The 23,231-nt window shown below is 38.1% G+C and overlaps 2 protein-coding genes across 2 annotated transcripts in view; one reads left to right on the top strand and one right to left on the bottom strand.

Moving 5' to 3' along the window:
* Window positions 1-23,231, bottom strand: part of EMC2 (ER membrane protein complex subunit 2) — a 604,202-nt gene that overhangs the window by 468,689 nt on the left and 112,282 nt on the right. The gene's annotated exons all lie outside the window — the stretch shown is intronic.
* On the top strand, window positions 6,376-22,241 carry LOC146601987 (carbonic anhydrase 3-like). The gene is made up of 7 exons (XM_085313266.1): window positions 6,376-6,421; window positions 7,501-7,698; window positions 15,527-15,645; window positions 16,494-16,586; window positions 18,441-18,506; window positions 19,607-19,762; window positions 22,122-22,241. Exons 1-7 carry the CDS (start codon window positions 6,376-6,378, stop codon window positions 22,239-22,241), a joined length of 798 nt encoding a protein of 265 aa, XP_085169392.1.

Raw genomic sequence — 23,231 nt, 5'->3', positions numbered from 1 at the left:
ATATTTCAGATCTTTTAAAAAAGTAGGGAAAGGACAGGACTTAGTCAATAATTCTAAGATTTCTCAGTTTAGTCTTACATCTGAGCCATTTAATCAAATATTTAAAGGCATTTAAACCATAAATACGTTCTGATAAAGAGATGCTACAGAGAACATAGTCAGGTAGGGAAAGGGTGAGATTTGGAGGATTTTAGACTGGAAAGGAGGACTGCCATTTAAGTTTATAAACAGTGGGTTTTTTTCCAGTCACTTTTGCTTATGTACATTTGAATCCTTAGCCTGAGAGTTTTATCAAATCAGTTAATACAGACGAATGAGAAAAAAAAACCAACGGTTTGTACAAACTTTAGCAAATTATTCTGGTAAAATTAATGATATGTTTTACACTTGGCTGTCCTGAAAGAGATTTTTATATCTCATCAAGCCATTAGGACAAAATTCTTTGGAAGTCCCAATGATCTAGTGATACTCTAATGCATGGGATGAATCATCAAGAACCCTGGAACCCTATTTCTAACTATATAGCTAATCTGCTTTGCAACTACGGGTTACTCTCAGTGCTCCTGACTATCTACCTGCTTCCCATCTGTCTCGCAGAATTGGAGGCTCTGAAGAAGGCCTTATTATATATTTATATGATTTCTGTCATGATAGATCCTCCATCTGTTACTGTTGTATAAAGAGTAAGTAACAACAATAATATACCTAAGACATAATATGGCCTATAAATGTATGTGTTGATATCATGTTTTGTAACAGAAGACTTTAATAAAACATATTTTCATAAAAGTGGGATCCTAGCTTTGACCCAAAGAATGTAGCTCATGTTGTCAAAACAAAACAAAACAAAACAAAACTTCTCTCTAAAACTTATGAAGGAATGTTAGTCTTAGCAATGTATATGGAAAAAATCTGTGGTATAGGAATAAAAATAATGAATAAATAACCTGAGCTCCACAGGGAAGATATCTAGTTGAGTATTTTATTCATTGAAACATCAGGGAAAATATTTGATCAAGTGGCTTACAGATCTCATGGAAAGTATGCTAATACATTCGTGTATTTTTCTCATGTAACTTACTTATATTTTAAAAGTAGCTATTGCCATATTGCCTGCAAAAATATTTCATTGACTCTAGTGATCTCCCAGTTGGAGACATAGAAGTGTATATTATGATCCAGTTTGTGGCAGATAGGGATATATCTGTGCCAATGGTGAACATCACTTGGTTCTGTGAAAGCTTTTTTGTTTCCAACTGTTTTATACTGTAAATGTAACTGTGACTGTTGTTTTCTCTGCAATCTCTACATTTGTTTAGAACATTTCTGTTGTCTGTAATATGCAGGGAAATTAGGCTATATGTGATAATGGCAAGTAAAGACTTTTAATAGCTGCCTTTCACTGGAACAGCAGATTATCTGGTAAGGCTAGTATTTTTAAGGGATTCTAAACAGAACTTTTCTGAAAAGAAAGGGAGTGAATATTTCACTTGGACGTCTGTTACAAGATCCAGAGTACTCAAACTGGAGAAAAAACGGGAAAACCAAAGGGAAGAGGTAAGAACAGTAGCAGGAAGAAGGAAGAGGATCAGAGAGAAGACAGGAGGAGGTCTCCTGCCTTATCTGGTACTTACTTGATGACCTCAAGCCCCACAAAAGAGAAGAGTCCCACTTCTTTTTTCTAGGGAATTAACTCACTTACCTGTTTTAGAAGTCTAAGTTAAAGTATCTGAGTGTAAGACTTTTTCTTAGATTGTTTCTTTCTCTACTTCTGCGATCTTGAAAGAGTCGTCTAAATGCTAGGGAGTTCAGAATAAAATTGACTGTATAAAAATTGTATGTGTATCTACAGGATCTACTGGGTGCTCCTACCCCAGAAGTAAAGTATGATCTCTTTTTTGTTCATTTATAGGGGTAAAAGAATGACACTTTATAACAGATGTGACTATTTATTAAGTAGACTAAGTGAAGCTAAAGCTTCTTCCTTAGAAATAACCATGGAAATAACCATAATAGCCATGGAAAAAGAAAGTAAAGTCATATTGTGAGCTTTTTTCTTTTTTGCCTTTTTCTTTTCTTTTCTTTCTTTTTTTTCTTCCTTTCTTTTTTTTTCTTTCTTTTTTTTAATTGCTGTCCTTATCTTCAAAATATCCCTTTTCAGATATGGGTAGGTAAGTATCACTGAACAGTATTAATTGACTCTGAATACAGGCAGAGATACTGGGAGGACTGTTAAGGAGATTAGTTTTAAATGAATTTGCACTAATATTAAAAACAATYCTGCTAGCTGGGGTAGCATGTTAAAACAGTCTGTGCTGAACTCCAGATTAGTTTATATTATTCACTTCTGGTATTTCCTTCAAGTTAAGAGCATAGGCTTAGACTCACTGTCGCACCTACTGTGTAGAGGTAGAGGAAGAAAATAATTACATTTAAGTCATAGAATCACAGAATCAGTAAGGTTGGAAGGGGCCTCTGGAAATCATCTAGTCCAACCTCCCTGCTCAGCAGGGTCACCTAGAGCATGTTGGACAGGGTTGCATCCAGGCGGGCTTTGAATATCTCCAGAGAAGGAGACTTCTCAACCTCTCCGGGCCTCTACAGTTAAGGAAGTAGAGCTATGAAGAATTCCTACCCAGAGTCACCGACTGACTCATCAGGAAGATGGTTGACTAACCTACCAGCTACATGATAGTGGTTTTCCTGGGCAAGTTGGCCCAGGATACCAGCCTCCACCCATCTGACATCCTCAGTGAAGATCTCAGCACTACTGTGCAACAAAGCCAAGCACTGTCTACATCCAAGTCATTACTATCCTGGGAATCTTGGCCTAGCACGAACAACAGTATCCTCTAGTCTACTATTCTAGATGCCTCATAATGACTCTTGATGGCTTTTTGGAGATATCCTCAACATATAGTAATGCAGTGACATCTCCACATAAAAGAGGACCAGGCAGGAATTTGATAACATCATACTCTTCCTAGCGGTCCTGGGAGCTGTGCATATGTGTCAATGTCATAAAAGCTGAGCCCAGACTTTCAGTCTCTTCCATGAAGCAGTTCAACTGGCATACTTTGAAAGCAAAGCAATGTCTTGCATCTTGTACAGCTCCTCACAGTTCCTGCAACTCATCTTTTTCTGACAATCTGCGCACCTCTGCAATCTGCAAGCCCTTATGAATGCACATTTTCATCCTAAATTCATGCTTCACCACAGAGTTTAATCCTGTTCCACGGACAGAAATACTGAACGATTGAGGTTGGAAGGGCCCTTGAAAGATGTGGGTGCAGATGAGAAATGGGCTGACTATTGGAAAGAGGTGACCTAGGACAGACACAGGGTAGAAAGGTAGAGAAAATAGTCAAAGAAATGGTGTTTTCTCTTCAGCATCCAGAAGTTTTACACAGTGAGCATTCCTCCTCAGTTTGTTGTAGATGTTGCTGCAGACATGCCAATGCTGAGAGATGGAGATGGGGAGAGCACAGCTGTCAGAAGGAAGTGAAACAGATATAGGAGAAGTCTTCAAAAGTGCAGGCACAGGATGATTCCAGAAATCCCAGTGTGTATAAACACAAATCACAAGTGGTCAGTTATTGGTCACTGAAGGAATGTAACCCTTAGAGCTGAGTAGATTCAGTTTTAGGGCACAATGAAGAGAACAGAGACCATGGCRCTTATAACTGTTCCCCAGTGTGCTTTTCACAGCCCTGAGCTACTACAGGTAGACTGTGGTTACATTTGGAGTGTAGCTCCCTCTGGAATTGCACTTGGAGTCACTGGAAGACGGTCGGGATTTGGAGATTTGTCTGTAGGTGATAGTAGTGAGATCGGGGGAAATAGGAGTAAAAATGAGGAAGAGATGGGAAACTGTTTGTGCTCTTAGGATGTAAATACATAGCCCATGCATACCCTGTTCATGTCCCCACTTTTCCTATTGCAGAGTTACTGGAAGACCTTTCAGCCTTCACCTATTATCTTGCCTGAATATGTTCATGGCACATGTATACATATTTGTTCTTTGGCTGACATTGCTCTTTAGCTTAAATAACTTCTCTCTTTTTTTGTATTTACTTCTGTGATGTGTACATACAGACAGCTGTCACCCTCTTACTGTTTGTTTTGCTATGCTAAACACACAAAGCTTTTCTAATCTCCTCTTGTAAAAAATACTCTTCAGTTCCCTGATCTCCTCTGCACCTGCTACAATTAATCTTAATTATTCTTTACTGAGCATACATGACCAGAACTACCTATTTCAGAGGAGGTCACACTAGTATCTCTCCAGCACCAGTGAAATTACCACACCTGATATAATCTCAGTTTGTACCTGTTTTTTCATGAGCCATTCCTGACTGGTAATCTTTATTATCATGTTATGACAAACAAATCCCACTCTTTATTCTCCTTCATCCCTATTTCAGATCAGAAAAAGTGAGCCAAGACTTAGGACTATTGTCTTACACTTTCTGCTACTAAATTTCATCCATTTCATTTTATTCAGTATTGAGGGCTATTGGACTTTTCTGTATAACAACCCTGTACTTCCAACCTATGCCAAATCAAATTTTCATTAACAGGCTTGTACTTTTGTCCCCACTCAYTTCTATTAAATAAGATAATCTCAAGTCCCATTGTTCAGAAAGTCTACTGAAAAAATTAAATCACTGTAATATACCTTTCAGTTCAATGACTATTCCTGTTCCTCCCCCCCCCGCCCCTGGCCCCAGTCAGTCTCTCATCCATTTTACACAGCTGGTACTAATGTCTGTTTTCTCTAACTTGGCTAATAATTTCCCACCTGTCAGGAAAACAAATATTTTTTAGAAGTCATTTGACTTCAATGTTTCCCATGTGAGTTACCTGTGAAATGTGCAAATGTTACAATCTGAAGCACAAGTCGATGCATAACTCCCTGCTAAATGAAGAGAACTAGTCCCAAAGCAAAACAAACATCCTATGCTTAATTTGATAACAAAGGCTTTATCTGAAGCTGGCAGGAATTGGATCTTCAGCTAGCATAATGATTTTCAGTTCCCAAGAATCTGTATAATAAGAAGTAGTGCCTTTTTAAAGGCCAGAACAATTAATGTTACTGAATTTTTGCAGGGAAGTTGTTTATAAAGACACARGGAGACAGCTCTGCCGGCAGCAGTGCTGGAATCCATCTGTATACACGGGAATTTTATAGGGATGGGTGTGAATCTGTGATAACCGTTGGCAGAGAGTTGTTGGACTCATCCCTAACTGACCTCACAAATCACAGTTATGCTGCACATAAAGTGGGAAACACGGTGCCAGTGTTGTCTGTTTTTCATTCTGATCCGATCCAATCTTACGGCAAACAGCCCTTCTAGAAACGAACACCACAAGAAACCCAGCAACCCTGCCCTGCTCCGCACCACAGCCTAAAGCAGTAAGTGACATTAAAACACTGGGTACAGAGCTTTATCTGCTGTGTAAAGGTGAAGAACTGTTAACATATGGCAGCTACTGGGAAAGAACCACTTTTTTAAAATAGAAATTTAGACTACACAAAAACCAAGACAACTGCATCACTCTCCAGCGTCATCTGCTGAGAATGAGAACTGTTCACGTCTGCTGCAAGTAACAGCAAGGGTTACTGCTGGGGGCTAACATTTTATTTCCTATTACTTTATCCAATTTCAGAAAGCAGCCAGGTTAGACTTCCCATTGTATGTGTTTGTGAATATGTATGTGTGTTTGCAAACACATATACATTTGTATTTGAGTCCTTCATCAATTAAAAAAAATCTGTTTTCTACATGCAGCACCAGACCTCTGGGGTCGGGACAGGTGGTAAGAGAGGTTAGTCCCTTTTCCCTCGCGAACGCTTTCCAGCGCTGTTCCCCCTTGGCTCCATTTTCCCAGTTAGCCATCTAACGGGAAGATGTCTGGGATGTGGGGCACTAATGCCCCTTCTTCTTTGTCCCCCTGCACTGCCCCCGATCACTGCCTGCCCAGGTGCTATGCCGCATTCAACTGYTAACACCTCGCCCGCACACACGCACGGYGGAGGTGCGCAACCCCTTCCCGCGCTGCCAGCTCCCGGAGAGGCCGCCGCGTTCCCCCGAGAGCGGCCGCCGGGGGGCGCCCCCCCCGGCGACGCTCCCCGCCTCCCCCCCGGCGGGCCGCCGCCCGGGAGCCCCGCGGGGGCGGCGGGCGCGGGGGAGCGCGGCTCTGCCCGCCCCCGGCGCTTGGGCGCCCTGCTGCTCCCTCTCAGCCCCGCCGGCCGCCGGGAAGGGCAGGCGGGTGGCGGGAGCCTATAAAAAGTCCCCAGGAGGGAGAGACGAGGCTGCGGGATCCGCCGAGAGAGGCTGCGGCACAGGGCACCGAGGCGCGGGCAGTGAGACCATGATCAACCCCAACTACTACCCGTGGGGCTACGACAGCGACAACGGTGAGCGGGGGCGCGGTGTGTCCCCCTCCCCTCGCCCCGCTGCCCCACCGGCCCGGCCCGCGCGCGGCGGCCGCTGGGGCGCTGCGCGCGGCGGCCGTTGGAGCGCGGCGGCCGTTGGGGCGGCGCCGCTGAGGCGCTGGGCGCGGCGGCCGTTGGAGCGCGGCGGCCGTTGCGGGCTGCAGCCGTTGGAGCGGCGCCGCTGAGGCACTGGGCGCGGTGGCCGTTGGGGCGGTGTTGCAGAGGCGTCACAGGCCCAGGTAAATACCTGGTGCAGTGGGSGAAACCGCCTTGAAAATCAGTGACATGGAGATGGTAAGACTGTTATGGGTACCTTTGTCACACAGTGGCTAACGAGAGACAGCAGTTCTTGAGTGCTTACTAGGAGGCAACAGTATCAGCTGGAAGAGCAAAAGTGAGCTTGAATCTGTGGATCCACAGCATCATTGGGTAGTGTGGCTTGTTAAGATGTTCATGGGTGTGGAAGTTGCAAAGCTGGTGGAAAGAAAGGCCACAGCAATAGTTTGGTTACTAGACARCAATGCTCATAGTGTGAGGTGTAGGACATACAGATCAAAGCAGAGGCTGAAAGAGTTGAACACTGAGTTGTGGCTCTTATGCTTGATAAAGATATTTAATAATGGACTATATTTTAGTCTTGAATAGAAGAATTTTAAAATGTTATAAATTAAATAAAGTCAGTTTTCTTACTGCTTGTGGCGCAGCTAGAATCATCAGGATATATTCCACCACATTTTTAGCCATTGCTGGACTTTGAGTATAAACCTTTCTTTTTTCTGGTGTGTTATGCGTCTCCTGATAAGCAAGTCTTCAGCTTTTTATGAGTGCCTGGATTCAGCTGAGTAACTTGTGTATCTAACAGTTCAATTAGGATATTCTAACTGTTGTTTACACAGTGAAACTCTTGACAGATCATGGCTAATGACCAGGGATTAGTAATGCACTTGTTAATACATTTTACTGATGTTCTGTAGCAAAACAAAGCATTATATACTTGTAATAAGTGTAATTCATACATAGGTGACAAAGATTTTAATACTATTTATCTGTATTTTTTCTAGGACCAGATCAGTGGCACAAAAACTACCCAATTGCCAAAGGACACCATCAGTCGCCTATTGAAATCAATAATAAAGAAGTGCATTATGATCGCTCCCTACTACCATGGTTTGCTAGTTATGATCCTGGTGCAGCTAAGACCATCCTCAATAATGGGAAAACCTGCAGAGTTATGTTTGATGATTCTTTTGATAGATCAGGTTAGTTTTGTTTTTATTTCAAGGTGGTATATATTAGTATTTCTAAAGTTGCCTGGAAGAAAAAGTGTGCTTTTATGTTCATTGCTGTCAGAGGGTCTCTGTGTAACATCAGCATGTGACATACAGGATTCTGTCAGTGGCCTGCCCAACTGATGAGAAAGGCCTATGGCTACTGTTTCAGTCCGTAGGTAAAATCCTAATGAGTGGAGGGAGCTGCAAAAAAGCTTAGTGTAGGATGAATTAAAGTGTAGGGTAAATTCCCATACTTATAAAATCGAGTGCTGCTGTCTTACTCCAGGAGCATGGACTCCAGGCTTTGTCTTGGAAGAATGAATTCCATCCAAGGCTATTTGAGATATCCTGCACAACATTTTTAACTGTGTATGTGTCTGAAGTTACAATATTTGAAAACTGTGTCCATGTAATTTTTGATGAAGGAAGTAATGAAGCAGATGTTACCATAAAGTCACTGTATTTAATCAGTTAAAACTACTTGTGGCTATCATGAGATTTTTATCTTAATGGGGATTATGGGGTTGAGAAATTCCAGTGTTTCATCTTTATTCTCCAAAATCTTTTTCTCATCACTCATGCAGTGTGCTGCATATGTAATAGATAACTTTTAGCAAGATTATGTATTTTGAAGAAATTGTTCTGTTTGACATGTGCTAGACATATTTAGCTTCTGTAGGTGTAACCACTAAGGTTTCATGTTGGTATTTTGGGCTATGTTTCAGAGAAAAAAAATCACTGAAAGAAGTATGAAATCATTTTGCTACTGAGATAAAAAGGAAAAAAATTAAATCATAATTTTTCAAAGTTTTTAGGATATATCCTGAATACAGACAAACAGAAGTAGTGAGCATGTTCATTGATATTCTAACCTGTTATGCTAGGATGATATCTCACTCGTTAYTTGTAGGATTGACAGAATTGTGTTATTATTTGTAGTACATGAAATGGTAGCAAAAGGAAAAAATGTTTTCAATTTTAGTAAAATGTTAAAAAGTCTGTCTTCCACAGTGTACAGTGTTATTTCTTAACTATACTGTAAGCTTCAATAACTATTACAGCATAACTAGGATTGACAACTATAATTATTAGGACCAATTTTACTAAAGAGTTATTAGTCTTAAATATCTATGTGCATGGATTTAATTTGGATTTTTAATGACTCTTTGGTTTCATGAAACTGAGCATCAAAATGCATGAGCTTCATTAATTGATAAAATAACAAAAATCACAAATGACTGCACAGTCCCAAGTTTGATTAGTTTTCTAGCAGGGTAGGAATCTTTAGTTTTAATTGTGTAAAAATATTATTCTTAATGTTAAGCATCAAGATACATCATTAAAGACGTGTGGCTGTGATACTGGAAGACTTCCATGACTGTTGTTGACCACATGCAAACGACTGTAGTTGCCTCATCATCAGCTACCTGTTGTAGCTCCTAATGGATCAGTACTCTCATCTTGCTTTTGTTTTATAGCTTTTTTTGTGGAGACCTGCGTCTCTGTTATTTGTTGAAACAGCATCAGTATATCTATTGCACCCCGTATGCATCCATGTCARATTAACTGTTGTAATAATTACTCTATGCACCGTATGGAGTATATAGGCATAGCAGTATGCATGGATGCAACACTGGGGCCACAAAGAGCAGAAAGTTTTGGAATATTCYGAATTTTCAGATTAACTGCTCAGTAGGTGTATTCTGATCTCAAAAAGAAAAAGTGATTCACTGTAAAAAAAAAAAAAAAAGTAGGTGCATTCTGAATTCTTGGAAGGCAGGAAACATGCAGTGTTTATTGTAGTCTCTTTTGTTATAGCATTATCTGCAGAGTCTGTGGGTGGTGTTCCTTTTCTAATATAATGGTAATTGCAGGACTAATTCCGCTGTGCAAACGCCTACTGACTTGATCACATGTTTTAAGTTTCTTAAAACATGTTTTAAGTTTCTTAAAACATGTACAGTGACTTATTTTCTGTGTAAAGAAACCACCTTTTGCATAATATATAAATGTGGAATAACAGTTGTATCTGAATGAAGGTTTTTTCCTTTGAGACAAAGCCTATATGTCTCTCTATCTAATTGGAATTATTCCTGATTTAGTCAGAAAGCTTAGAGGTTTTCTCCTACTTCCCTAATGTTTCCAGTTAGTGTGGTCATATCTGTATCTGGTGTCTTATCTAGTTTTCAGAAGTGGTAGATGAAACAGATTTATGATATACTTTCCAAGATTTCTGAGTAAATTGCAAAGCAAAGTGATAAAATGAATTATTATGGACAATTCAGAGTTTTTACTTCCATTGTGTCTTCTCTGCTAGGAATACTTTGAATGTTCAGTTTGTAGTTTCTTAAGTACAAATCATTGGACAGACACCTTTGTCAGTAGCCTCTCTCTAATGTAATTCACATAMTATGCTGGAAAAAGGTGTTATTGCTGTGGAGCTATCGTAGTGGATGGGATTGAGAATTTATCTCCAGCTATTTATAAATTCTGGTTGATTTTAGAAACTTGCTATATCATTAAATGCTTTGACACATTTATTCTGGGAGCTGTGTCTTGTCTGTTATTACATATGACCAATGGGAATTATTGAATGTATTAGCTTGCATTCAGATGGGTAGACTGCAGTGGATATGGTGTAGTCTCATGTGATGGGTAATGCTGAATTGTTCCTTGTCAAAGCAAGTTAATGTATTGATGTGGACTTAGTGGCCTGTGTACCCATACTTATGTGAAAGGAGAAATTTAAGCACCATAACCTTTGTTGCAAATGGAGGCTGGAGTCTCAATACCTGGGAAAGAATAGGCATCTGAAATTAAAACCTCCTGGATGATTGTGCTTTATAGTAACGTCCCTCAGGGTGATATTGGGCAAGATTCTTGAATCTATTAATGAGTGATCCTAATTGAGGCCACTGTCAGAGTCCTGTTGGACCTCTGTTTGAAGGAGAGGCTACTTGATTGCAACTTCTTTTGTAGTTTGTTCAAATCACTTAGCTTTATGAGCTACTTTGCCAGGATGGCCACCAGAAACCCCATCCCAGAACTCTGGGGTACTTTGGTAGACTTCCTGTTGTTTGTCAGATACACACTTCCATGTTTGTCAGCCAGAATGCCAACTCAGATACCGTTTCAGATCCAGCAGTAATTAACTCTGGTTTTGAATTTGGGCTACAATCATATTTCAACTGGCAGAGTCTATTTCCTTTTAAAATTCCAAAAAGATTTGTGCCAAAGAAGTGTCCTGAGACCATCTTACTGGAAGGACCAGTGTCATGATTTTGGGTGAGATCTGTAGCTCGTAACTTCTTTTAAATTAATGCATATTTGGCTTTCTGTATAATACCTGTGAACAGATGGTTAGATCAAAGAGGTCGGTGAGAACAATGTAAAGATATTTAGCCACAGCAATTGAAAAAGATACAGAAAATAGTTTATTCTTTGACCTCTGCTATTGGAGCTAGATGATCCTTTCTTAACTAATGGTTATCTGGAGAGTATCCCAGCAATCAGTGAGGTTGTCACACCTGTTTATGGAAGATAATCTCAGAATATTCTAAAACTGGAATGTCTAAGAGTAGAAGTTTGGATAAAGTGGAGTACTGCCTAACAGAGGAGAAATGGAACATAAATAGATACTGATCTAAATCCAAAGGAGTAATAAAAGTGCTGAGAAAACTGAAATGGTATACAAGTCTTTACTAATTTATTTTTTTGCTGTCTAAAGAGTGACTGCATTTTAGAAATCTTTTTATARAATCTATCTGCTTCAACTAGAGCATAATACATATAATGTTATATAATAGAAAATTTCTATGGAAACTCATTAACCAAACAGACTATTACTTCTTTTGCTGGCTTTCTGATGGATGATGTTTGAGAGTTTGGTGTACCTCAGCACCGGCACATTTTCCAGTAGGATTACCCTGATCCTTTTGCAGACTCTTTGTGTTTCTTACCATATCTTTTGATTTCTTGTCAAAAGACTATGTGCCTTTGGAAGTGGGTGATGCACAAAAAACCCCCACAGAACATTGTATCATAACATCAATAGTTAGGGCTTGTTGCTTATCAGTCTTTTGTGGCATGACTAGTGCTTGTATACACCATCTACTAGAGTACCACTTTATGCAAAATCTTATTTATCTTTGCAAATGAGATTTTGATTTTCAACTTCTGATGAATAAAAATTTACTTATTGGTAATGTTGTTAAAAGTACTTTTATTTACTTCTTAAACAAAGAGGACAAAACCTAATAACTTTAATTGGAACTGGGGGAAACCTGTCCATAGGCAGCCTGGTTTTGACTGACTCCTGAATGAAGATTTGACTATTAAAATAAAGCTATGCATGTGTGAAAGAAGTTTACAGACCTTTAAAGAGCGCAATTTGGAAGTACTGATGTGAATTGCTATTGTAAGAGTTAACATTGTCCATTCATTGGCTGGGAAACTGTGCTAAAAGTTTATACAATAAGCTACGATTTATAGTGTGAGTTTCGCTAGCAGCTAATGTCCAGTGTTCAATTCTCCTCTCTAAAGTACACTTACTTAGCTTTTTGTTTACTGAATTTACATTTGAACAAGTCAGTAGGTGTACAAGAATAGGACAGCTCAGTCTCAATACTTGTGTACCCCAGTAGCTATGCTGCATACCATTCAAYAGCTCAAATGCTGCAAACTGCTAGAGATGGCAAAGTTAAATTCTTCGATTTGTGCTTAACACATCTATCATTTACAATATCCATGTGAAAAGTATTAAGCATTAATATGAGCACAGCAGAGCTTGAGCACAGGGGATTTAAGAGTTGAGTTACTATTAACTTTGAATTTCCATGCCTTTGTTAGAGGTTAAAATGATTGAACAATCAGGGCCATCTGAGCCAACAGACATGAGATGGCTTATCAGCTTTCTGCCCCTGGAGGTGGGGATTTCAATCCTACCTTAGATCACAAACAAAGATAGTTTGGGAGTGTATTGAACAGACTCTGATCAAGAGGCACAAAACTGAAATAGGTGTTTTGCAGTGTGGATGAAGGTTGATGGCAAATTGACAGAATTCTCTCAGATTTCTTTTTCCCTGTCTGTCCCTTCAAGAGCACCAAATTCAAATACAAACCAAAGTGAGTAATTTTTCTGCATACCTAGTCAGTGTTTGCTTTTAAAAAATCAGTAAGAACTGTGTATAGTCTGAAAGCTTTTAGAAAAGATGTTTTATCTCCACAATTGACTGGAATGTTTAAATACTGAGATTCTCTTTTGAGCAGAGACGTTTTTATAACTTTCTAAACGTGTCACTGCTATAAAAAAGTACTGTGCTATTATAAAACAGGCGTTTATAAAACAGAGGTGACATTTTCCAACAGTCATGCAGTAATATGTTACTAAGTCAATTTCACTGTGGATTACCAGTTCATTTTATAGATGTGGCTGCACGTGCATAAATCTTGCAAGAGCAATTGGTTCTTCTCATGTTTATAAACACAACTCACCTCCTGAGAGTGTTTGTTGATCCAGGCATTTTTTCCACTTGACTGTCCCAGTATGCCTTCACAGCAAACAAGGAAAACATTTCTGTAGACATAACTTTACTAGTTTTAGTTTAGTGAGGATGAATGACAATAGACATTAGCACAGATTATGTCCAGAGCCCTACCTAAGTTGCTAAGTAAATGGTTATACACTGATTTCAAAACCTTCTGGTCATATTTTTATAATTATGGATACCTTGCTAACTAAGGTAAATTGGAATGGCCATGCCCACCCAAGCTGCATCACATCTTAATTTTACTATATAAACACACAGTGAGACAAGAGTTTTGTCTGGCCTTAGCTATATCCTCCTGTGCAGCACTTACCTTCTGTGGGAACATTTCCCTCAGTGATTACACCGACAGTGGAAAAAGCATTCTTTAATGAATCAAATACTATCTCATGCTGCTCAGTTTATGGTGAACCAAACATATTTAAACAACATAAAGATTCCTCTTATTAACTTAGAGCTGTGCAGACATAGTGTTAGACTTGTAYGTTTTAACTATTGGAGATCATGATCCTTGTAACTATGCATTTTATTTATCTAACATATATGGAAATTTAATTTACCATCATTATTTCTTTTCATGTTGTCATTAATTGGCATGTATTTGTATGTTTTATATCAAAACATCTATAAATAAAACTCCTTTTTGCCCCTTGGGAAATGTTGGTTTATAGGCATCTTAGTCTTCATATCATTCTGTCTGCTCAGAAYGTGCTACAAGCTGCTGTCTATTTATAGATGAATGAAGCATGAATGTGTTGGCATGAGGTTATATAGARGTTCACCTGGTGTCAGTTTGAAAATGACTGCTGATGGTCCATCAGTGGAAATAATGACACATTTTTCCCTTAAACTGGATTATTTGGTCTTACAGATCTATTTTAATGGAGAATTGATGGCCTTGTCAGCTACTAGTGTTACTGTGTCTACATTAGCTACAGTACTGAATGTCTGTCCAAACAAGTAAAAGGAACTTGTTAAGCATAGCAGCTTGCTTTTAATATTTAATAAAGAATATTCTTAATATTTGTAATATTTCTTTCTTGAGATGAACATGGACTTCATGCCTTGTCTTTTCTGATGTAAGGATATTTTTGTCTGACATGTAAACACTTGTTCTTGAGAGCTGCTCAATGGTTTATAGGGATGTGTATTAACTTCTATGCCCAAATAAAGTCAATGAGAATTGGTTATTAATGAGTATTTGGTGAATGTCAAGGAGCTCTTCAGTTTTTCCTTTCAAGTATACAACATGGTATTTAAACTATTTGATTTTATATTTGAAAAAWTTGATTTATAAACCATATTTAAATCATTTGGGGTATAATGTAAAAATGCTAAGATTATTTAGAATACAGGCTGTTGTTTGTCACAGGAATTGCACAGGCTGAATTCCTTAAGGAAAATAGTTTGCATTCTCAATGACTGCTTTTCTGGCTCATTTGTCATTATCTTTCTCCTCTTCCATATCCACAGGTAGTAGCTATTATGGCAGAAGTAGCATCATTACTTTCATCTTTTTTAAACAGCATGTTGTCTTCAGTAAGAGACACAAGTTGTAAGATTTTGTGGGAATCTTTTTCATATCTGGCATTTTATTAGTTGATCTTCATCATGGCTGTTTTTCATATGCTTGGATATGGGTTGGTATTAGATGGCATTCAGATGGCGATAAAGACTCCTAAGTTTAGGTGTCTGTATGTGGGCTTTTAAATGTGTGATGTCTGTCCAAATTTCCATTCTAGTCAATGGAGATTTAATTAATAGAGTCCAGAGAACAATTCAGGTGATTATCTGTTGAGTATATACTTTAAGACAAGTATGATTATTAGTTGACTGTTTTGATTCATGGCTTAATTCAGTTACCCAAACATACGTATCTCATACCATTCTTGATGACCTAATGTATTCCACCTTACCTCCAGATACTGCTTTAGAAAGATACAGTTCTGCTGCAGATCTGCAAGCACTGTGCAGATGTCTTAGAGATACCTCTAGATGCTCACATTTATGCAGCTGAATTAAAACTGTGATCTCCAGTGACAATAATGGAAGCCTAGACGCATATAAATTATTTTCAGATGCCTGTAAGTGAATACAGCTAATTGAAGATGGTTGCTTGAAATGCTGCTGAAATCAATGCGGATTTTCAAGAGGTACTCAGTCTCAGAATGTAGATCCTCTGTACAGTAACTCTGTATAAATATTTTTTTAAAATATATTATTCCTGAAAGATACCTGAGTCTAATGCTGATGTAGATTATCAATTGCAGTGCTGAGAGGTGGGCCACTCCCAGGAGTCTACAGGCTGCGCCAGCTTCACTTTCATTGGGGTTCCTCTGATGACCATGGCTCTGAGCATGTTGTGAATGGAGTGAGATATGCAGGAGAGGTAGGACTCACTACTTTTTACCTTAAAATATGATATAAAATAACATTTGTCATCATTCATTTGGACAAAAATGTCGTTTTTGTGCTTTTCAGGTAGATATTTTTATTAACTGGTTTTTCTGTGGTGTTTTCTTTTACTTCAGTCAGGTTCCCAATTATGAACATATATGGAAGTAATTCTTATAAAATAACAACAGAAACTACTATAGAAAACAAAAGTGTACACATTTTCAAACCCCAGATACAAACCTGTGCAGTTTGAAAGACAGGACAACAACACTGAATTTCCGAGAAGTAATGCAAATTTAGTAAAACGCTATTCTAAAAGTATAATACTACTGCAAAAGTGTAAAATTATAGGTATAGAAGCGAGGAATGATGTGTTACTTTGATCTTCTGACACTTCACTATGTTAAGGAAAGCTGAGCACTGTAGATTAACAATGAACAAAGCATACATCCACGAGGATTCTTTACTAGAATTACTTTAATTTGCAAGCCAAATGTAAAATTTATGACGTATCAGTAGATGACTTCTGAACTACATGTTTGTATTCCACCTACCTACTTAAAAATCTCTTATTATAAATGCTGTTCATTTCTAAGGTGAGATTTCTGTTCTTTTTTACAGTTTCTATACTGAGATGTGTATAGTCTATTAAAAAACTAGTCAAAATGGTAATAGATAGCCAACGTAACTCTTATATGAACTGCTCTCTCATTTTTGTGACAGCCTAGCCCACATTCTTTGTTGCCCAAACTCACTTACATACATGAATTCAGAATTCAGTCTGTAATGGCTTGCTACTCAATATTAGAAGATTTTACATTTATTTTTCTTTGTTTCCAGCTACATTTGTTACACTGGAATCCCAAATACAGTAATTACCTTGATGCGGTCAGAAGAACTGATGGCATAGCTGTTTTGGCCATTTTTTTGCAAGTAAGCAGAAGCACTCATTCCTTCTTTGTACTGTTAATGAGTTTTCTGTTATTAGCAGTGTAAAAGGAAAGCACAACCTTCTCAGTGTATTTTCTAGGGATTGTACCACACTGCAGGAATATGCTCTGAATGTTGTGGTATAATACACCCGTGTGATTTAAACAGCTTGTTCTGGTTGAACTTTCAGTAATGTATGCTTTTCAAGTTACAGAGCATGAGTCATGTTATTTTAAATGGTATCAAATACTATACTCATTTGTCCCTGCAGCTATAGTGTCACTGCGTGGTCTGTGGATACTGTAAATCCAGGTGTATTTTCCCCTGCTTTGGGGACAGGATGTCAGTAGTAGCCATCTGACCAATAGCAATCAACTGTTTTTTGTGCTAATCATGGACTGATTTCAAAGACAAATATCTCTGCTAGGCTTTTCATGAATCTTTTCCAAAGCAAAACTGTCTCACAAACAATACATGTAATTCACCCTTTAAAAAAGTCTTTGAGATTTGCTGTCTTAGCCTGAAATCCTGGCTTTCGCTATCTCTTCATTCATATTCAACAGAGATAGACAGAAAGATGATCTGAATGAAGATTTTTTCCTTTGAGACAAAGCTGTGTTGAAATCAGCAATTACAAACATCTGATGATGAAGTTTGAATTTAAACTAGAATGAAACTTTTTCCAAATTCTGGACTTCAGTCTGAAGATTTATTTATCTATGTTAGACTAAATTTAAATGTCAGCAGGAATAGCTTTATTGTGAAATTACCCATGATGCTGAGTTTCTGCACTGATGTCACTTCCTCATTTGGATCATAGCGTCTGTTGTAGGAGGAGGAATCAAGGGTGCAAATGGAAGACATACCTGAAGCAATTGTTCAAGCCTCATAAAGCATTTCTGCAAATGTACCTAGAGTTTAAAGTACAACAATGCTGGTATGTTAGAGCAAGCTGAACAGCCTGTGGCACGCAGTCTAGTGATGGCACATTGGTAGATTTTGAATGAGAAATTGCAGTGCTAGGAACTAGTAGCTGTAGCATGTTGATTAATAGCTGGGTGAGATAAGGGGATCTAGCTTTCATACGCTTAGAACTGAAAAGTTTGCTGARAATTGCTGCCTGACACAGGAGTAAAAAGCTTTCAATAAAGTGATTGGAAGCGTTTTGCTGCTTTGATAGGTGGTCCCTACTGAGTTTCTCTATCAGCATGCTTAGCTTGTAGTTTGAGAAAGAAAAATATAAATGGCATTCCAAGCTTGTTGCCAGTCTCCCCCTTTGAATACTGAAAGAACTGAAGAACAACAGCCAAATTATGCAGGAAATTTTAAAGAGTAATCTAGCAGGTATGCTGTCCAGCATGAAGTATTTTATTATGACCAGTTTATGCTAATTTTAAACTTACTCATTAAGAGATGAGAAGCTCCCTTGTATGGACAGGGTGTTCTGTCAGAATTATGAAACTATATATGTTTCAATATTATTTAAGTAACATTTTAGTTTGTGAATCCAGTCTATTGACAATCATCAGAATTTATATTTGGGACTTGTTTAGGGTCAACTGAAATTAGTGTGAATTAGGCTGTTCACTTTAACTGTTACTCAAAAAAGGTTTTTACAAGTTGAGAAAAGTCAGTTACTCAAGTATTAAGCATGGTATTCCTTTTTGCAGATAAACCCTTTATTGTTCACTTTGAGATGCTCTGAGAATGTTGCTTGCTAAGCTGATGGGGTGATAGTTTGGTTTGATGCAGTATAATTTTATAGCTAATACATGTTTAGCTGCATGTACAAAAAGTGTGACAAAGAAGGAAACTGATCTGGCAGAACTCTTTGAACTCACGCTTTCTTCCTTACAGGTAGGGAAAACTCCCAAACCAGAGATGAAGAGGATTCTTGAAGAAATAAATGCTATTAAAACAAAGGTAACAAAGTTGGGCTTTTTATTATAGGATGGTTGCTGGGAATTCTCAGGACAAAAACATGAAGAGGCATGATTTTCTACTTTTCAGTTCCACTATGCAACATTGCCAGAATATACTTGTGAATAGAACAATGAGTAACTTCTTATCAAAAGTCATTTTTTTCATTTATATAAGAGTATTCATTGATTTAATATGCCTTATATTGTTCTATAGATACTAGATTAATTTTACCTAGAGCAAGATTTAGCTCAGTTGGTTAAAGTGTGGTGCTAATAATGCCAAGGTTGCGGTTTCRATCCCCARACAGGCCACTTGTTTGAGGGTTGGACTAGATGATCTCCAGGGGTCCYTTCCAACCTTACCAATTCTGTAATTCTAATTTCACTTACCTAAAAACGAGGTATGCAGTGTTAATCCTTCAATGGTCAATGAAGAAAGAAAGGCACCTCTAGATGGTGGTTCGTTCTGCCTTAACACAGGCCACATTACAGGCCTTTAGAAATGTCACTGACTAGACATCTGTCTTAGATAACATTAGGTGATAAGAGCCTCACTATAAAAGTACATTTGATAGACTATCTTCTTCGTAGAATGTCAGCACAAATATCGTTGCAAACCTGAAGTACATGTCTCTTAGTTAATTATATGGTGAATTATGGTAATTATATGGGGTTAATAAATATGGGATCCCATATTTATTAGATGAGCAGAATTTCCRTAGGAAAAAGGCCAGAGGGAAGAGAGTTATTTCTGCCCAGAAATGAGTGAAGCATCCTGGTACTTGAAGCTGTTCCAAATGAGGTAGCTCAGGTTCAAGAAATTGTGTCATGGAGCTWTGTGTTGTGTCATGCTTCTCTGGGTCCATCTGCAAGGGTCATTTAGATCTAGCTCAAGTATCTCTACACCTATCATTAAATGTTGTGCAGATCTATCCTTAGATTCAGACCGTGTATACTGTATACCTTGTATATGAGCATGTACTATGTACAAAGGTATGTATACCTTTGTATTTGAGCCACTCTCTTTCTTAAAAAGTACTGTACCTGCGTCTTTACTAATCTTGACTAGAGCCATTGAAGAGTTTTTTGTTTTGTTTTAAGGGGAARGAAGCTCCTTTTCCAAACTTTGATCCTTCAATTCTTTTCCCTAAATCTCATGACTACTGGACATACCATGGTTCTTTTACTACCCCACCTTGCGAAGAGTGCATCACCTGGATTGTTCTAAGAGAGCCTATCATAGTCAGCTCAGACCAGGTAAACTGCAAGTAAATAGCATTTTACCACTAGTTGTTGGTTACATGCCATAACCTGATTTTAAGTCTTTTGATAAGGAAAATGCATATTGGATTCTGTAAGAAACTGCATGGTTAAAAGGAGAGTAAAGAACTGTATGCCTCAGAAGTGTCTTGGAACTCCACAGAGGACATGTAAAAATCTTCAGAGGAGTGCAGTGTACAACCTGTTATATGCAATCGACTTGTTAGACGCATCTCTGTCTGTCTTGGCATGCCTTCTGTATTAACTAATTGGAGCAGAGATGATAGGCTCTTCTTGGAATAGCTAACTGTTTCCTACGCCATGTCAGTAAGGTGATTCAAATCAGGAGACATCAGAGAATTTTATAATCAGTGATATTATAAGAATGTAGAGGGTTAGGGTTTGAGTCCAATGGTTTGGAGCAGGCCTGATAGCAAGCAGTAGTTAGTATACATGAGAGTTCCTGCTGCTACTGAGGGCAAGAGACCTCTTTCAACATCAGTTTATGAAAAGAGGGACTTTTCTTCTTGTTTACCAGTGTCTATATTCCCATGGCATTAACTCTTGCTAGTAGTAAAGGATGGAGTGAGATGTGGTTCACACCTATTATTTTACACAGAGCTGAAAATCCCACATTGCAGTTGGAATAATGCATTGATAAAAGAGGATCATATTACCAATTATTTCTAATTCTAGAAAGTGTRCTACCACTGCAGCCTTGTTAATAGTACTTATTTTAAGTGCCTTTGCCTTTGTAATGGATCACTTAGATGCTTTTGCAACCAGATGGTGGTAGCGTACAAGCCACGAGGGTAAGTGCAGTAACTGTGAGCTGGTACTCTGCAGAAAGAATCAGTCCACTAGATATGCTTGTGAGATTTGAGGTGGATGGCCCAGCTGCTCAGGATACATTTAATGAAAGAATAAGATTTCAATCTTGGAATTCCTCTACCCCATTTCAGACAAAGTTTCTCAGCTTTGTGTAGCTGTAGTCTGGATATATACTTATATATGTGTACATATGTGTGTATGTATTTTTTTTTTACTGAGTAAGGCAGATCTTCCACAAAATAATAGAAAAAGCAGTTTTTCAGCACCACTTTATTCCTGGAAGCATTAACAAAAATGATGAAACATTTGTGTTGCCACACAAATTATTGTTCCATTAATTCCAGATAAATAATACAATTGATGTGTATTTCACTGGTTTATTAATWCAGCTTCATCATTGTTCAGGCAAATGAAGACATTTGGCTTTTCTAAGCTATGTAGTGAAGAACAATGTTGAGATACCTTAGCCAGCACAGTCTATAAACTAGAATATTAGGATAGTCATTGTGAACTTGGTTTTTATAGCCCTATCAGAAGTTCTGCTTCCATTGGACTTGAAATCAGTACTATAAAAAGCAAACACATCAACATGTTCAAGCTATCTGTGAGCAAGGAGATGTGTGCCCTGCATAGRTCTACATTTTCAACTGTACACATGGGAAAATGTATGCATTTCCTTCCTGTTAAGCCATTCAAAGGTGTGTAAAGTTCTTTTCATCTAATGTCGTGCATGGCAGTGACAACAAATAGACGTAATTTATCTGTAAGTGAGTGTAAGTGTTACTTCCATTGAAAAACAGAATGCAGTAAAGGAAGAGCATTGTACAGTTCTGAAGAGTACAGGCAGAATTCTTCTTGTGGCATCCTGCAAAGAGAGCATACAATTGAAAAAAAAAAAAGACTGAAAAGATTCAAGCTGCAGACTCTGTTTACAAAATGCCCTAACCAAATCATTATTCAGTTCATAATGGGCAGTTCATAATAATGGGCATTTTTGTTTCCTTGCCACAGAATACATCCTCTGCTACAGACCCACCTTAGAAGTGAACAATTAGTTTTATAATTTAGCCTTAAGGCCTTGAAATGCTTAGACTTTTAAAAAGATCAGATAGTAAAGGGTAACCCCCTTGGGGGGTGGTGTAGGAATAGGAATAGAGTAGGAGACTTTTATTAGAATATTCTGTTCTWTTCTCAGTTGTATTCTCAGTTTCTGAGGACCTTCCGCTGCTAAACAGTACATATTTCTGTAGCTGTACACATTTTTGTAGACAGTACATATGTGACACTGTGTATTTCTTACAATTCCAATTACATAGGACCCATTCTTTCTCTATTTTACTATTGCTAGGAAAAGAAGGTAGCTACAGTTCTTGTGCTGAAAGGGTGAAGGACATCATCACAACTTTGAAGGATGTTTTCTCCCCAGGTTCTGGTACTGGGCCAACCTCCTGGGTTTAAATGTTGGGCTATGGATTTGTTCCAAAGGGAATTCCATCAGGACACTTTTTATTTTGCTCTCCTGCAGATGGCAAAACTCCGCAGCCTTTCCAAGAATGCTGAGAATGAACCTGAGCTCCCCTTGGTCGATAACTGGCGTCCAACTCAGCCTCGTCATTACAGGATGGTGAGCGCATCATTCTTGTAGGACCTGGCTCAGAGGAGGTGTCCCTGAGTGAGGAAACCTCTAGAACTTAGAGATTTTGTTTTGTGTCCTCTGTTGCATTTTTACAGAACTCCAGCTGCAGGTTCTGAGGCATGAAATGTGAATCTCACTTTTAGAGGAAAAAATTTACTTAGGCAAATCCTGTCATTAAAATGGAWATAGAGTTCTGTTTGGTTCTTCATAACTGCTTTAACATTAGCTTTTCTTACTAATTTTAGAGAAGTAAAAGATGCTACTAACAATTGTAAAAACATTTTCCTGTTGCCCTAATGTCCTTTGGTGCTTGCCTTATTCCAAACTTATGGTTAAGTAATTGTTTTCAGCATAAAATTGCTCATATAAACCATATTCTGCATTTGGCATAATTTGCATTTTAATGTTACAGCAATCAAAGTGACATGGAGTTTGAAAAGTTGGTCTTAGTATTCTGAATATAGACATTTTCTCCATATATGCAAGTAGCTTTTCTACTGAAAAAATGTTTTAAGATGGAAAGAGTTCTTAGCTTTTTAACTGTACTTTTTGAGGCAGATTCTGGTTCCATCTGCAAATATAATTGATCCTGATATCCAAGAGATCTGTGCACAAATACCTGAAACCAGAATTTGACTTTTCTGATCAATTAAGTTGTTGACGGGGGTGCTAATGTCTCTTGTTATGGCATCAAGAACAATAAAATGGGATTGTTACTTTTTCTGCCTTAAGAAATACAACATTAATAAATATATTTACTTAAAAATTTTTGTTTTGTATGTTTTTTCTAGTTCTGGGAAAAGGTAAAAATAAGAGAATTTAAAGACTTGTCAATGTTTTCTGTCATATATCTTTATGGAAATTGATGATGGATGGTACYTTTTTCTGATGTTTGCTTGAACTGCAAAAGTACTTGAGATATTTTATGTGGCTGCAAGGAAATAGCATCTTAGATATGCTACACCATCGAGATACCCAAATCTGTTATTTTACTGAGAT

The sequence above is a fragment of the Rhea americana genome, unplaced genomic scaffold (assembly GCF_003343005.1).
Source record: "Rhea americana isolate MKP2758 unplaced genomic scaffold, rheAme1 scaffold_0, whole genome shotgun sequence".
NCBI classification, from domain to species: domain Eukaryota; kingdom Metazoa; phylum Chordata; class Aves; order Rheiformes; family Rheidae; genus Rhea; species Rhea americana.
This window is presented reverse-complemented; position numbering and strand designations above follow the sequence as displayed.